Source organism: Pogonomyrmex barbatus, unplaced genomic scaffold (assembly GCF_055798465.1).
Source record: "Pogonomyrmex barbatus isolate J1 unplaced genomic scaffold, ASM5579846v1 scaffold10, whole genome shotgun sequence".
NCBI lineage: Eukaryota > Metazoa > Arthropoda > Insecta > Hymenoptera > Formicidae > Pogonomyrmex > Pogonomyrmex barbatus.
This window is the reverse complement of record NW_028297099.1, coordinates 6471525-6485921: the sequence shown is the minus strand read 5'-3', so window position 1 is coordinate 6485921 and position 14397 is coordinate 6471525. Positions and strand designations below refer to the sequence as shown.

The 14397-nt window shown below is 45.3% G+C and overlaps 1 protein-coding gene across 2 annotated transcripts in view; it reads left to right on the top strand.

Annotated features, from left to right (window-relative positions):
- The window catches only part of LOC105432539 (uncharacterized), a 149440-nt gene extending 135050 nt beyond the window's left edge, over window positions 1-14390 (top strand). For both annotated transcript variants that reach the window (XM_089085575.1, XM_089085574.1), the window contains 8 exons: window positions 6520-6664; window positions 7128-7344; window positions 7781-7879; window positions 8058-8216; window positions 8298-8436; window positions 8531-8846; window positions 8969-9098; window positions 9326-14390. In XM_089085575.1, the coding sequence (XP_088941701.1) occupies window positions 6520-6664; window positions 7128-7344; window positions 7781-7879; window positions 8058-8216; window positions 8298-8436; window positions 8531-8846; window positions 8969-9098; window positions 9326-9809 (1689 nt within the window). In that variant the 3' untranslated portion in view covers window positions 9810-14390. The remainder of the gene's footprint in view (window positions 1-6519; window positions 6665-7127; window positions 7345-7780; window positions 7880-8057; window positions 8217-8297; window positions 8437-8530; window positions 8847-8968; window positions 9099-9325) is intronic.
- The last annotated feature ends 7 nt before the right edge of the window (window positions 14391-14397 follow it).

Sequence of the window (14397 nt, the reverse complement as noted above, 5' to 3'; positions counted from 1 at the left end):
AATGCGATACGCGTGACTAATTATATCCGGTAGGTATACTCAATAAGCGAATTTTAATTTAATCCACCGTGTTTGGAAAGGATGATCGTTGCTTGTCGCGCGCACGCTGCATTGTTTGCACGCTTATTCATGTATTCTGCGTTTTATTCGTGATCCGTTTGTGTTTTCCTTCTTGATTCGCGCGATCTGTAAAATCCCTTCGTTGCTCTCGACCGTCACAACAATTTTTCAACAATCTTTCGACATCCAATATTACAGAGAACTAACCGCCTCGACTCCTTCTTATCGATTGTCTCCGACAGAAACATATATAAATAACTTACTATCGAACGTGATTCGACATCGAGAGAAGCGAATGAAACGTAGCTTCTTGGAAGTCCATTTTTCTATCGCAGCGATAGAAACTTCCTCCGTAGAGGCGTTACGCAACAGCGGATAACGCACCTACACGCGTGCGCGCCCGATCGCTCCTTACGAATCCGAAAAGCCGGGAATGCGCAATTACAAGCCGGCCCGGACTCTCGTTTCACGAGTCATTGATTATTAGAAGCATCGGCATCAACGTTAATGTCACACAATCGACGACCATATAACCGCTTGTAAGCTTCCGATAATCCCGGGGAGAAATCAACCGGTCCCGTATCCCACCGGGCGATATCCTCCTATCATCAACTCTCCGTTACGTAATTACGAAATTTATCTAGAATACATGCATGCGCGCGCGCGCGCGCGCGCGTAAATACCGATGTAAATACCGGTTGGTCGCTCCGCGTGCTCCTTTTGCCGTTTGCCGTAAAGGAGACGAGATCGGCCGTGTTTAATTCTTACGCAATCTCGGGCAGGATGTGCGAGAGCACGCGCGTGGGTGCGTAGGTGCGTCTAAGTCTACAACTTTCGATCGGAAGAACCGAAGCGAGCCCGCGACGACGCGAGCTGCGTCTGCGGGGTCGGTTTGGCAAGTGTGTCAATGATAGCGTTGGGGGATATCATTCCGGTATCTTCCTCGGAGCGCTTCTAGGCCGGAACCACGCGTGCCCGAGCGAAAGAGAGAAATTGCATTGACAAAGAGAGAAGGAGGAAAGCGCGAATATGAAATATTCGCTTTCGTTGATTCGAACGACACGCTTCGCTGTTTCGCGCTTTCGCGCACCCCGAAGCGAAACGGCGTTCCCCGGAGGTATCGACTGGGGAATTTAATCGTAATAAACTAAAGTAAACTAAGTGGATGAAAGCAACAAGCATGCGGATGCGGAAGAGATAAAAAAAAAATATTTCCAGAAGTTCACATATCTGACCTTTTTAACGAGGGGATATGTCTGGTGCGGTTTTTATTTTCTTTTATCATTCGCGTTTTAACCGAGCCTGGTGGACGATGGGTTAATAAATCCTCCACGTAATCGGTAATTGCACCGAGGGAGGTCGGTGCATTATAGGCGCATTAGAAATAACGCATGACGGATCTCGTTAATTAAAATACTAACGGTAAATCCAAATAGCGCTCGAGCACATACGACTTGGATTTAATCGTAAACGCGAGAGCTCTTTAACTTCTCAAAGAGCGATCTTTCTGTTCGTTGCCCGGATTAATTCGCATAATAAATATAAGATATATCGCCATTTCAGATCTTTTTAGCTTTGTTATTTTGAAAGGCGAAATTTATTTCAAACATTATTTTAACAGGAGAATTTATCACCCGCGCGAATACTTTCTCTCAATAAATATTAACTCGTGCCTTAATAGACGTGATTAATTCGGAATATGTTTACATGCGTTCACAGGATGTATTGAATGCGTGATTCACGTTGGCGATTTAAGTAGTAGACTAACCCCGAGTACGCTTGGTCGAAATCGTAAAGGATTCGCAAATAATACCGGTTTGCATCTTGGTTTTATAATATCATCTGCCAGCATCCCAAACAAGTAAGATTTGCGAATAATAAATCATCAAGGGTTGCAAATTGATGCCGTGCCAAATCATAGTTACGAATCACATCTGTTCAAATAGTTGCTCACCGCGATTCGATTCCTTGCGAGAATACGCGTATATTTTGGATCCTATTAATAGCCATGCGAAATTAAGCCATTAACGTACGATTAGCCGGTGATTTATCACGCTTACTGGCAGCGATTTCACTTTTCCGCTTTACAAGATCGCATACATCTCTGTAACAAAAACACTTTCTAGTTTATGATGGAAAAGTAACTCAAACAGTTGCAGCTAATCATAGTAACGGCACATCGAAGAAATCTCTCTGTAAAATTTAATTCGCTCCGATTTGATTGCCGACTGATACCTCATATTAAAATATTCTTCTCGCTAAATACATTAATTTTGTGATTAAAATTGCATTTACATCACGCGATACGCGCTTCGTATTAATTTACAAAGAAAAAGAAATATCTTTTTTTAATTCTGATTTTTAGTGGCGGAATTTTATTTTAACAAACTTTGTTCTAAATTGTCAAGTTATGTGAAATATATGCAGAATTAGATACGCGCGTAACACTTTCGTCTGTGAAATGATGCGCGACATCATTTATGCCGGTTCCGTTGGTCAAGCTGCCTTGACTTCGCCTAATTCGAATTAATTGATAATTTGCCGCTCGAGGGACTGCAAATGGCAGAACCGGAGTTTTGTTTCGCACGTGGCCTACGCCCGAAACGGAAGTTTTAATGAGCCGCATTTACGATAATCATCACGAGTATGCAGTCTCGTTCGTGGCACGCGTGCGCCCTTTTACGATAATAGAACGAAACAGCCGTTCCGTGTTGCATTTCGCCCCGTGGACCATTTGCCCGCGTACACCTTCGCGAACACCGTCTAAATATACATGATAAAATAAATGTTAGCGCACTCGCGGTATTACCCTCTTATATCGCGAGTGATTTCGAATCGCGCCGCAGTCGCGAGTATTTGCCTTCGTATTTACCGACCGCGAAGTCTGGAGTACACAGCTGACGCTTTTACAAACGCGTAATTCGTGGGTGGATGAGATATGTTGATACACGATATCTAGTGGCTTCCGCGCGCGCGAGATGCGCCTGTTTGTCCAATCTGCTACTGTACACACAAGGCAAGGTGTATCATGTATGTAGATTCCGCTGGAATCTAGTAGGCGTTAATCAAAGGAACCCAGCGCGTCGTTCGTATTTCTCGAAGTTCGACCTGCCGGAAGCTCATCTCTCTCGAGTAACCATTGAAGAAACTCGTTGATGACGTGAAATATTTCTCCGGGAAAAAAATCTGAAAAGTCCGTGACACTCGGCGGGGAAAGTGGCCGGTGCTGCGAGCGCGTTGCGGCGCGTCGCGGGCGCAATTAGCGTCGAGCGCGCGGTGAAAATGCATCGTTTGCATCCGTATCCATTTAAGTCGCTATCAAGCCGCTTTTACATTGTAACGGAACGCACAGCGACCGCTCCGCTCCATTCCGCTCCGCGGATCGACTCGCTCGCGCGGGTCAACGAGCCGCCCCTCTTCCCCTGCGCGTCTTCTCCTCAATTGAGGAATGACGTTTCCACGTCGTGCTTCCGAGAGATACCGATAACGCCCACGGGCCGCCGAGTCCCACGTAGTGTCGAGTACTTGTGCGCGTGGGTACTCGGCTGTCGCGAGTACGTAATCGGTCGTGCATGCATGCGGCGGCGACCAGCTGCGTTGGCGCGCGCACACGCGGCATTAGAAAGGCGGCCGCACGGGACTGGGAGATGTCACAAGGCAAACCGCATAACATAACAGGGAATTATTGTGCATGCCCCTATCCCCGCACCCGATCGGTGGGCACACGATTCACAGTAGTCAGCGGCTGAAATCGAGCGCGCTCGAGCGTCCTTGAGAAAATTTCTCTCCCGTTGTTCGCCGCTTTCGGAGCGCGCTCTACGTGAAAATCGCGTGAGGCTTTTCGCGACGATTTATTTTCGATCGCGGGACAACGTCTCATTATCGTACGAGGTTGTCCCCGACGGCTTTCCTGTCTCCCCTCTCGCCTCCCCCCCCCTCTCTCTCTCTCTCTCTCTCTCTCTCTCTCTCTCTCTCTTTAGCAGACTTTCGAGTTCCGAGGGTCAAAGTGAGTTTGGCTCGTGGCGTATTCATTACGTGAATCCTGGCGATTCGCGCGTGTTATTTATACGAGCGTTAAGCAGTCGGTGAGCTGCCTCTGTTGGTCGAGAAAAAGAGCAAAAGAGTGCCAGAGACTACGGTTGATGAGATACAGCGAGAAAAGGAGAGGGAGAGGGAGAGATTGGTAAGAGCGGGGCGAGGTATACGTACAATTTACACAAACGACCTCCGCATCGCACGGTTATTCACTCGCGACTTTTTATTTATACCGATCCCTCCTTCGCTCCGCGCCAAACGTGTATCACCGGTCCGAGTCCGTGCAACGGGTGGTCGATAATAATTTTTCATTACGCCGGCTCGGAGAGTTCGCTGTTGCTGAGCCACTCTGAAATTCGAATTTTAATTGGAAATTTTACCGCATACGGAACTAACGAGGCGGAGATCACGTTCGTATGATGGAAAGCTGTAGCGGTGCTACCATCGAGCACCATATGAAAATCCTATGATCGGCTCGCGTTATGATTCAATTGTTTCGACTAACGGAGGATCTCTCTCTCGTCGAACACTCGATGCGATTTGCGTGGACGCGAAGCGATGTAGAATTAGAAGGCAACAAGGACGCGTGAGAATTACTTGTGAACCGTCTAGCGACCCTTTAATAGGAATTTATGCCAACATTCGCCCGACCCTAATTGCCGCCAGGCCTGATCAATTGGCGTCAAATCGCGCCGTTCCCCGACGTAGCTCGCGCCTTCATAGATCAAACGCTTTCCAACGCGAGATCTATCTAGATCGATCGATATCAATTAATGTCACGTTCAAGAGAATATTTTCTATTTCAATACGAATATTTCGCATATAGAAATTTTATACCTTATTCGCGATGATGTACGTCGAAGGTAAACGCTGATATCGCCGAGCGATATGCAGAGTTATTGAATATTCATACGAAGTGCATTCGTTACTTCGATACTTTCTCATAACGTCATGTGTAAACACTGTCAACAGTGCTACATCTGGAGCGAGGTGAGCGTGGTATCCACCACCCAGAAAGGTTTGCTTCGAACATGTCTAAGGATTGAAAATAAACGTATTCTCTCTCGCGTAATTTTATTATTTTATATTATTTATAAACAAACAAAAATGAGCAGAAGTCTTTTCGATTTTTTTACTCCCATGCAAGGTGAATGACCGTTGAGGTAGAGTATCTGAGGGATTAAAGAAAAAAAAGCGCATCTTATCTCGGATGATTTATACGAGTTCTCGAGTGTACGTAGACGTAGAGGAGATGATTTGACCTACGCTACAAGTTGTCGCAATAATTTATCGCTTTGCCGATTCCAGCACGTTCCACCGACTTATATGTCAGGATATTCTCCATAAATATAGACTTCCCGATGCCGGATACTCGGAGTTGGCAGCGGCGTCCGAAATCGATTGTCGACGTTCGGCTATAAATATTTAACATCGGCGGAAAGACGCGCAAGGAAACTTAATGAACGGCTAGAGAGACGACCAGGACGCGAACTGGGAACAACAGTAGAGCTGATTGTCATTCGAGATGCACTCACGACTGGTGATTGCCCTTGGCTGTTGGTACGAAAAGGCGTCGGTTCGCCAACGAAACAATTTAATGACTCTCTCTCTCTCTCTCGGCAACGAAGAAATAATTGTCCGGGTCACTTCTCCGTGTCGTTAAACTTGTTAAATCAGGGGTCAGCACGTCGCACAAGTTAAAAACACATATACACATATACGCGCGCGCGCGCGCGCGCACGCACACGCACACACACACACACACACACACACACACACACACACACACACACACACACACACACACACACACACATGCATACGTGGACAGGATTGTCGTGCGTGCCACTTTCTTTAAAAGATCACACCGCCGCGTCACTTTCACGATGTGAAAAAAAGCTTCGATCGCCACAGAAGCGATTTCGGGCAATTTTATCGCGAAAACCGAACGCGAAGTAATTGCGGTGTTATTTCCTGGCGTCGATAAAATTGCGGCGAGAGAGAAACGCACGGAAAGTACTTATCGAAATGTCGGAGGTATATATTGATACGATATACGGAGGGAAAAGGTGGCATCAAACAGTTTTATAAGCTTAGGGGTAGGTCTTCCTCGGTAAGAATTAATCGAATGTGCTTTCTCCGTATCTTTTCGAAACTTTCAACGTTTTACGTTCTCAGCATACGTAATTCAATCAATATATTTCACATCTTCACGTTTTGCGTTGAATTGTGACATAAATATTTTATACTGTACTTTCCTGAGAATATAAAATACCGCGTTGTCAAAAAGTTAGAATTATTCCAAATTAATCTGCGAGTTGCGAGCGTTGATTTCTCGCTCGGGTGTCGATTGTCGCGAATTTTATCGCGTATGTAATTTGTGTAAGTTTAAATGTAAAAGAAAAATTTTCCCATTTGTTTCAGAAATTGCCGTCTTTCTTCAACAGCAAGCCGACGCGAGTGGACAAGTCGGACAACAACAATGCGAACAATTCCAACAGCACGAGCAACAACATTCACAATATGCCGCTGCATGAATCCATCAGCGCTACTTCTCCCGAAGTATACGGTACGTGAGAACTCTATCATTATGTGAAAATCACCTTATACCTTACCTTATACGGCGCAGGTGAGGAAACGCGCCGGTCGTGCCGCGCTATCATTTAATACGCCGTCGACCGAATTGCGTATTTAAGACGCCGCGGATACGCATTTGAATAAAGCGCTGTTACGTTAACGTGAATTACAGTACGATACAGAATTACAGCATATATACGAGAGATATTATTTACATATTCCTTTCGGAGAGGCGGTTCTCCGTTTGCATTCCGCAAACGGAATGAACAGTTCAACAAGAGAATTAAGTGTCCTCCATAGTTGAGATTGACAAAATCGCGCAGGATTTGTATACATCATGAAAATATTCCGCTGTAGCAAAAAAAAAAAAAAAAGAACTTGCGAACAGAGACTTACGTAACTTCGCGGAGTACACAGCCGCCTCATGTGTGTTTTTTATCTCGCGGAAAAAATAGCCGGGAGACTGCCTATGACGCCCCAGGAGGCGGTGAAGTATTACGGCTCCAGACTGACGGAATTCGAGCGCGCCGAGATCGAGAAGTACTCGGAGATCTGGTATCTGGGTCTGTCGGCTCACAAGATCCACGGCGAGGAGGTCTCCTCCCAGAACGGCGGTTACGACGACGAGAACGGCAGTTACAACAAGGTCCTGCACGATCATATCTCCTACAGGTGAGCGTCCATCCGTCCCTCTTTCTCCGATTTCCTCTCGACGGCTCTCCTCCTTCTCCTTCCTTCTTAATTGTTATCGCCGCGCCCGATGTTCGTTTCGCCGAGTGCACCAGCTGGGATCGTTGCAGCCGGCGATGGAATCTCGCGCGATCGCGCGTACTTGCATTCCGCGCGTCGTTACTCTCGAGCGGAGAAATTGCGGTTGAAAGCTGCGCAGTTGCGTCTAAATGCGCAGCGATAAATCGCAGTAAATCCCGCGAAGCGGGCAAGTAAAAATACGCGACGACGAAATTTCACGCGGGTTCGGTAATTTACGCGAGCGCTTCTTTTCATCTTTCTTTTCCTTCCGTGGATTTCGATCGTTTTTTCACATGTGTGTGTGGGGGGGGGGAGGGGTGTGTATGTCAATTATATTCGAAATTCGTTCGCATTTCAGATATGAGATCCTGGAGGTGATTGGTAAGGGAAGCTTCGGTCAAGTGATCCGAGCGCTGGATCACAAAACGGGACAGCACATCGCTATCAAGATCATCAGGTACGCGGAAAAGAAACAGTCATCTCACGATGACTCACGATGACCGCGGTCAGTTGCGATCTAAAAAGATACGTCCGTAATGAATAATATCCGATACATCCGGCATTTTTCCGGGCGCTTCCCGAGCGTATCGCGTGGTTTCTTTATTTAAACAGCGTGGCTTTCACTGTCCTTGCAGAAACAAGAAGAGGTTCCATCATCAGGCTCTCATCGAAGTGAGAATCTTGGAGCATCTCAGAAAGAAGGACTTGGAGGCGAACTCGCAGCACAATGTGATACACATGCTAGAATATTTTTACTTCAGGAATCACCTGTGCATCAGTTTCGAATTAATGAGGTGAGCGATAATGCGGAGTCGAGCCTCCACCCGCGCGAGAGTTCGTTAACCCGGACGAATAAAATTGTCATCTCGTTACAGCTTGAATCTGTATGAGCTAATCAAAAAGAACAATTATCAAGGATTCAGCCTGAGCCTAATCCGTCGTTTCGCCAACTCGCTAATTAGTTGCCTGAGACTGCTCTACCGAGAGAACATCATTCACTGCGACTTGAAACCGGTGAGTAACGCACCAAGAAGCGCCCGCACGATCATGTTTTATTCACCAAGTTAGTCCCAAGTGCCGTGTCTCACGTACGTCGTTATTGTTACAGGAAAACGTGCTGTTGAAACAACGGGGGAGCAGCTCGATCAAAGTCATCGATTTCGGCTCGTCGTGTTACAGCCACCAGCGCGTCTACACCTACATACAGTCGAGGTTTTACAGAAGTCCGGAAGTGATTCTCGGTCTTCCCTACGGTACGCCGATCGATATGTGGAGCCTGGGCTGTATCTTGGCTGAGCTGTACACAGGATACCCGCTGTTTCCGGGCGAGGACGAGATAGAACAGCTCGCCTGCATTATGGAGGTTCTTGGTCTGCCCCCGGAGCACATTATTAATCACGCGACTCGTCGCAGGCTCTTCTTTGGTAAGCTACCGATACTCGAACACTGGAAACCCCGAAGGCTAAAGTGCCCCTACCACTAAAGATAAGAGATGGGTGTGCCACGCGGTGTGACACTCAAAGAACCGGCTCTAAAATCATTTCAGATCAAAAGGGAAGCCCGCGATGCGTGACAAACAGCAAAGGCAAGAAGAGGTGGGCAGGTAGCAAGAACCTCTCATTGGCTCTTCGGTGCTCCGACATGCTTTTCGTGAACTTTGTTAGCAGATGCCTCGAGTAAGTTTCTTACAATATACATTATTTTTGATTAGGTATTAGTTGAAGACTCTATCATCAATCACATCGATATGAAATCAATTTTGTTAGTATCTACGTCTTCGTAGGTTCTGAAATGATTTTTAGTTGATAAATTATTTTATAGAAATTGTAAAGTTTTTTTATATATTCTCTTACTCTATTCACCTATCACGAATTTTGTACTAAATAATTTTTGACATTGTCAGGTGGGATCCAAAGAAGCGTATGACCCCCGACGAGGCAATGCGTCATGAGTGGCTGACTTCGTCGTCTTCTTCGCATGTGAGCTCCTCTTCGTCGGCGATAGCCTCGTCGACAGTGAATGCGAGCGCGAATACGACGACAACAAATGTCGAGACGTCGCGGGAATCTGCGCACGCTCCGCAGACGGTGAGCGTGACTGTGAGTGCGCCGCGGCAACGGGCGACTACGATGGAGGACCCGCCGTACACGATGTATCGGTTGTACAAGGGTCGCAAGTATGTGCAGAAAGTCTCCACGGGCACCGACGGAACCGACAATGGCGGTGGCCTGATGGTGAAGAGCAAGCTGAACGGCAGCGCGAGCAGTCACGCCTTGGCGAGCAGTACGCAAACAGCTACATCGAGGCACGCGTCGACCGGCGACATTGTTGCGAGTCTGGATCCGAATCTCGACGACTCAGGCACGTTCCTGCCGCCGATATTGTGAAGTCGGGTTTGCGCCAGCCACTTTTAAACGCGCTCTACTCGCGTATCGACGTGATCGGCAGACTCGCTCTTGCATGGACTGCTGCGGGAGGCGCATAGACGCGTATCGTTTGATCTACGTCAAGAGTGGACGCGATTGAATTGAAGGCGCGTATAGAACTGGCTGGCCGGTCCCGACGTTACCGTTTCTCGATGCCAAACGGCTAGTTAAACGCAGAGTCGCTAGTCTCGGCTAGTATCGAGCTATGAGGCCAAAATGACGATCTGACGATGGGAGAAGAGCGCGCGGGCATGACGAAACAATATAGCGATCGCGTGATCGATTCGCGCGCTCCCGGGGACTCTGGCGATCCAATGTCACTCAGGTAATCGTAACGAACTCGCGCGCGCGCGCATTATCGTAGTTACTCGCGAAACACGTAGACTCGCTGCCTACGACGAGGATACTAGCAATCATTAGCAAATACTGATACGTTTCGATATGGACCATCGTACCTATCTAGTTTAAATGTTTATCTCGTGCTTTGCTCTACGAAGCACACGACGTTAACAGATAATGAAATCGTAGATGTAAACGAAAATTACAATTAAAAGTTCGCGTAGAACGCGTAGTTTGCCTTGCTGTCGATCCGCCGTGAGCGATGATTCATCGTCAGACTGCGTTTCCGGTAAAAGAAAAAAAAAAAAAAGAAAGCTCGAACGAGTGAATTTGGAAAGTATATAATAAGCGTCATACTTTAGATAACTACGCGAGTGCAAGCGGCGCGATACGGTGCGCGTATCGTTGATATATGTATCGTGGCAACGAAATATGTAGAAAAGAGAGAAGCTCGTGGCGAAGTATATTATGGTTAAACAACGATTCACCCGACGTCGCGTAACGTCAGGGATTACCATCGAATTACGGTCGCGTCGAGAAGACCTGAGTCGTCCGAGACCTGTGTCGCCAACACAGGGTCGCGCGATTAATAACGAAGCGTCAAGGCGAGGAGTAACATTAATACGTGAAGCGTGCCCCAGTTTAACGAGGCCTGAGTAGTCTTATTGTGATATTAAACTACCACTGTCTTACTTAGATCTCTCTGATGATATTAAGAAGTAACGATCGCTAATATAATAATTTCAATTTACTATTAATCATTATTTTCTTATTATCTGTAATAATCGCTATATCATTACTATTACCGTAAAAATATAGCGGCATACATGTAACGAGGATTATATCGTCGATATAATAACAGAATTAATACTACTTATATACATAGACATGTACAGATTTTAATTACGCGTCTTCGAAATCCCGGAGCAGCAGCAGCATGCTAAGTTTGCTTTCTACGAATACGTAAAAAAGCAGCCCGACGATTTTCAGTGATTTTCAGGAATTGCCAATGATTCCCTATTACGTCGTTATATCATTGTCATTAATCATTTGACGTAACGCATGCTTTATTACGTCAGAATTAATTAATTAATGTTGATTAACGCCCCGCGAGATTCCCCGCCTTTGCAGTACTACCTATTTACGCACTGCTCGTAACTTTCTGGATCAATTAGCGATTTGTGATTTGACGCGCCCATTCGGAATTATCACGAAAATTTCGCGATATGCAGAGGATTTGACAAAAAAACAAAACTTATTGTATAGGCATATTATAATGTTAGGCTACTTTTAGACTTGGTAATTGTTCGATGTGCCCGTACTCATTCTAAAGTTTCGCAAGACACACGAGCTCGTAATAATATCATTTTGACGTCAGAAACGTGAGATGCATCACGACAACCACATTTGCTGCTTTCAAGCTTCCACCACGGAACGTTAACTTCCGTTTTTACATGCTTTTCCGATTCTCAAAGGTCCTATTATATGAAGCTGTCTTAGACTTTGTTGAAATTGTAATTCACGTTTCATTGCCGTGATCGAAAATTGATTGGAGGCAGATACGTGAATATCGACATTTGCAAATTACGATCGCGTACAAGAGACTGAAACGAATCATTATTTTATATTGCTAACATGGCGAAAACATGGCGAAATCGTTCCTAATAGTTCATTCTGCAAATCGATATGTCGCCTTACTTTTATTACATTTTTTTAGCGAACTCGTTCGGTTCCTTAACGAAGCATTGCTGTTTGATTCGCGAAAAGTTATCAAACGTCTCACGATGATAATCGAGACGAATAATAAAACTGGACGACTTGCCGTCACACGAAAGGTCCCATTTTAGCCCGTGAATTTTAGGACAATTAATATCGTACCAATTGTAGTGGTATCGCGCGACATAATCGGTGAATGGCCAATAAATGCGAGTGGGTGAATATATTACATAATATTAAGAATTACATATATAAATATATTATTCGTATGCGGCGAATCTGCCCGAACGAACGACTGACGAAGTAGCGCATATATTACATATGGTATATGATTACACACGATTTTCACGACTTGTGGCGAGTTCATAGTAGTCGCTCTCGAGTAATCGCGTCAGCGTATGCGTAGCAATGGTCATGAAAGCTCCATCAAGCATTTCATTCGATTGCTCTAGACGAAAAAGAAAAAAAAAAAATCAGAAAAAAGAAATTCGACAAGGGTAGTGTCTATGAGATGACGTTTTCTAGAGAGAACGAGATTATATCAAATTGTGTATAAAATAAAGATGCGACTACGTGTGCGTGCGTACATGCGTGCGTGCGTGCCTGTAAGGGAGACTCGTATCGGAGAGAAAGAGAGAGCGTGACGTATGATTTATGTGCACACATATATCTATTATACAATTATACATATACCATTATACACGTGAAGCGCGAAATCGCGCAAGGACAAAAGGAGTTAAGTCTAGGATACATAGAGAATAATTAGAAGAAGGGCGTTCGCGAAAAGTACGAGCGACTCCGCCACTTGTGGAGTCATCGCACCGCCCCCTCCAAAAAAAAAAAAGAAACACTGTTCAATTGTACAGTCTTAAGTTTTTAGTTGTGTTCACTATTGTATACAGCGGGATCAAATTATAGTCTGTATAAACGGGACGATTGTATAATCTGCGTGTGACGTGCATCATTACTTATACAGGTCAACACTCGGCACGCATGTGTCATGCCTAAAAACAAAAAAAAAAACATACAAACATGTTCGTACAGCGAAAAAAACACGCCCATTGATCGGTTCGCTTGACGTTGATTCAATTCTGCTCAAATCGATTGTCTTTTGGAAGAGACAAGAGAGAGTTTGAGTTGCGAGTGATAAAGTTGACCGATTGTGACGAAACCGGGTCTGAAGCGAAAAAAAAAAAAGAAAAAGGTAGGGAATATAATCAATCCAATTCTATCCGAGAAAGAGCAAGTCAGAGGCGAAAATCCGCGAACAATCCTGTCTTTCGACTGAAAGCTATTCGACTTTGCACCTCGTCAATTTATCGTTCGCGAACGGATAGTCGTTGTCGTAACGCAATTTGAGATGATTCCTCCATACGCGGACGGAAAAGGGAAACAGTCGCTTTTTCTAGTCCAGGATATAACGAACGTGCTCCGACATACACACACACACACACACACACACACACACACACACACACACACACACACACATCTCACTTGAACGCGACGGAGAGAGACGAAGGAAGATAAAAGAAAGTTCCCTCTGGTTTCAGCGGAGGAATGCGCTCCGCGTGGCGTATCCGTTAAGTCAGCGTATAATTAACGTTTTAACGATGCGATTAGACACTATCGAATTAAATTAAGTAAAGCCGTGCGTGCGTGACCCTTCTCCCCTTTCCGCGACGGATAACGCGTCCGACGAAGAGGACCTCGCAGGGCGTTTATTGCGAAGAGCCACCGTTTCGACGGCCGAGCCTCGTAGATCATCCCAGTAGGACAATCATAGAGTTACGCGTTTACATTAGACGCGCTAGTAAGTTTTCATTAGACGATAGAGACACGAGCGAGTATCTCGTACGAGAAGCTCGTTGATGTGCAAAACGGTCTCGTGGGCGCGCATCGCGACCGAGGATCGTTTAGATTATTAGACGACGGTCACGTTTCGCGGACGAGCGTTTCGACGAAGATCACTCTTCGTTAGGTCTGTAAGAGACAGAAGAGATCTCGATACGCGAATCTGCGCGGAAGTGAGAATATCTCAAGTAGTACGGGGAGGAGGAAGAATGATTTCGATAAATATGTGGAAGTGAGGGTTCATAGAGAGAAAAAGAGAGAGTGTGATTTGGCGTTCAATTGCGGATGTCTTGTTATAAACGTGTACGTGCGAGTTCGTCAATTTCTGCCCAGACTTAACTATAGCAAATGAGAGAATTGCTAAATAATAAATGATTATTATAATGACATTTACAGTGTACGTATATTTGTGTATATATATATATGTGTGTATAACGTATACATATATACATATGCATATGTATGTAATGATACGATACTGAAGCATCATCATCTTTTGTATCATTTGTTCGTTTGTTTTTATCTTACTGCGTTTGTCTTTCATTATTAATGCAATACCAAGATGACTCGGTTTCGACTCGGTATCTTGTGTGTAAATATATAACTAATAAAAGAAAATATGTATACAAATAATGAGAAC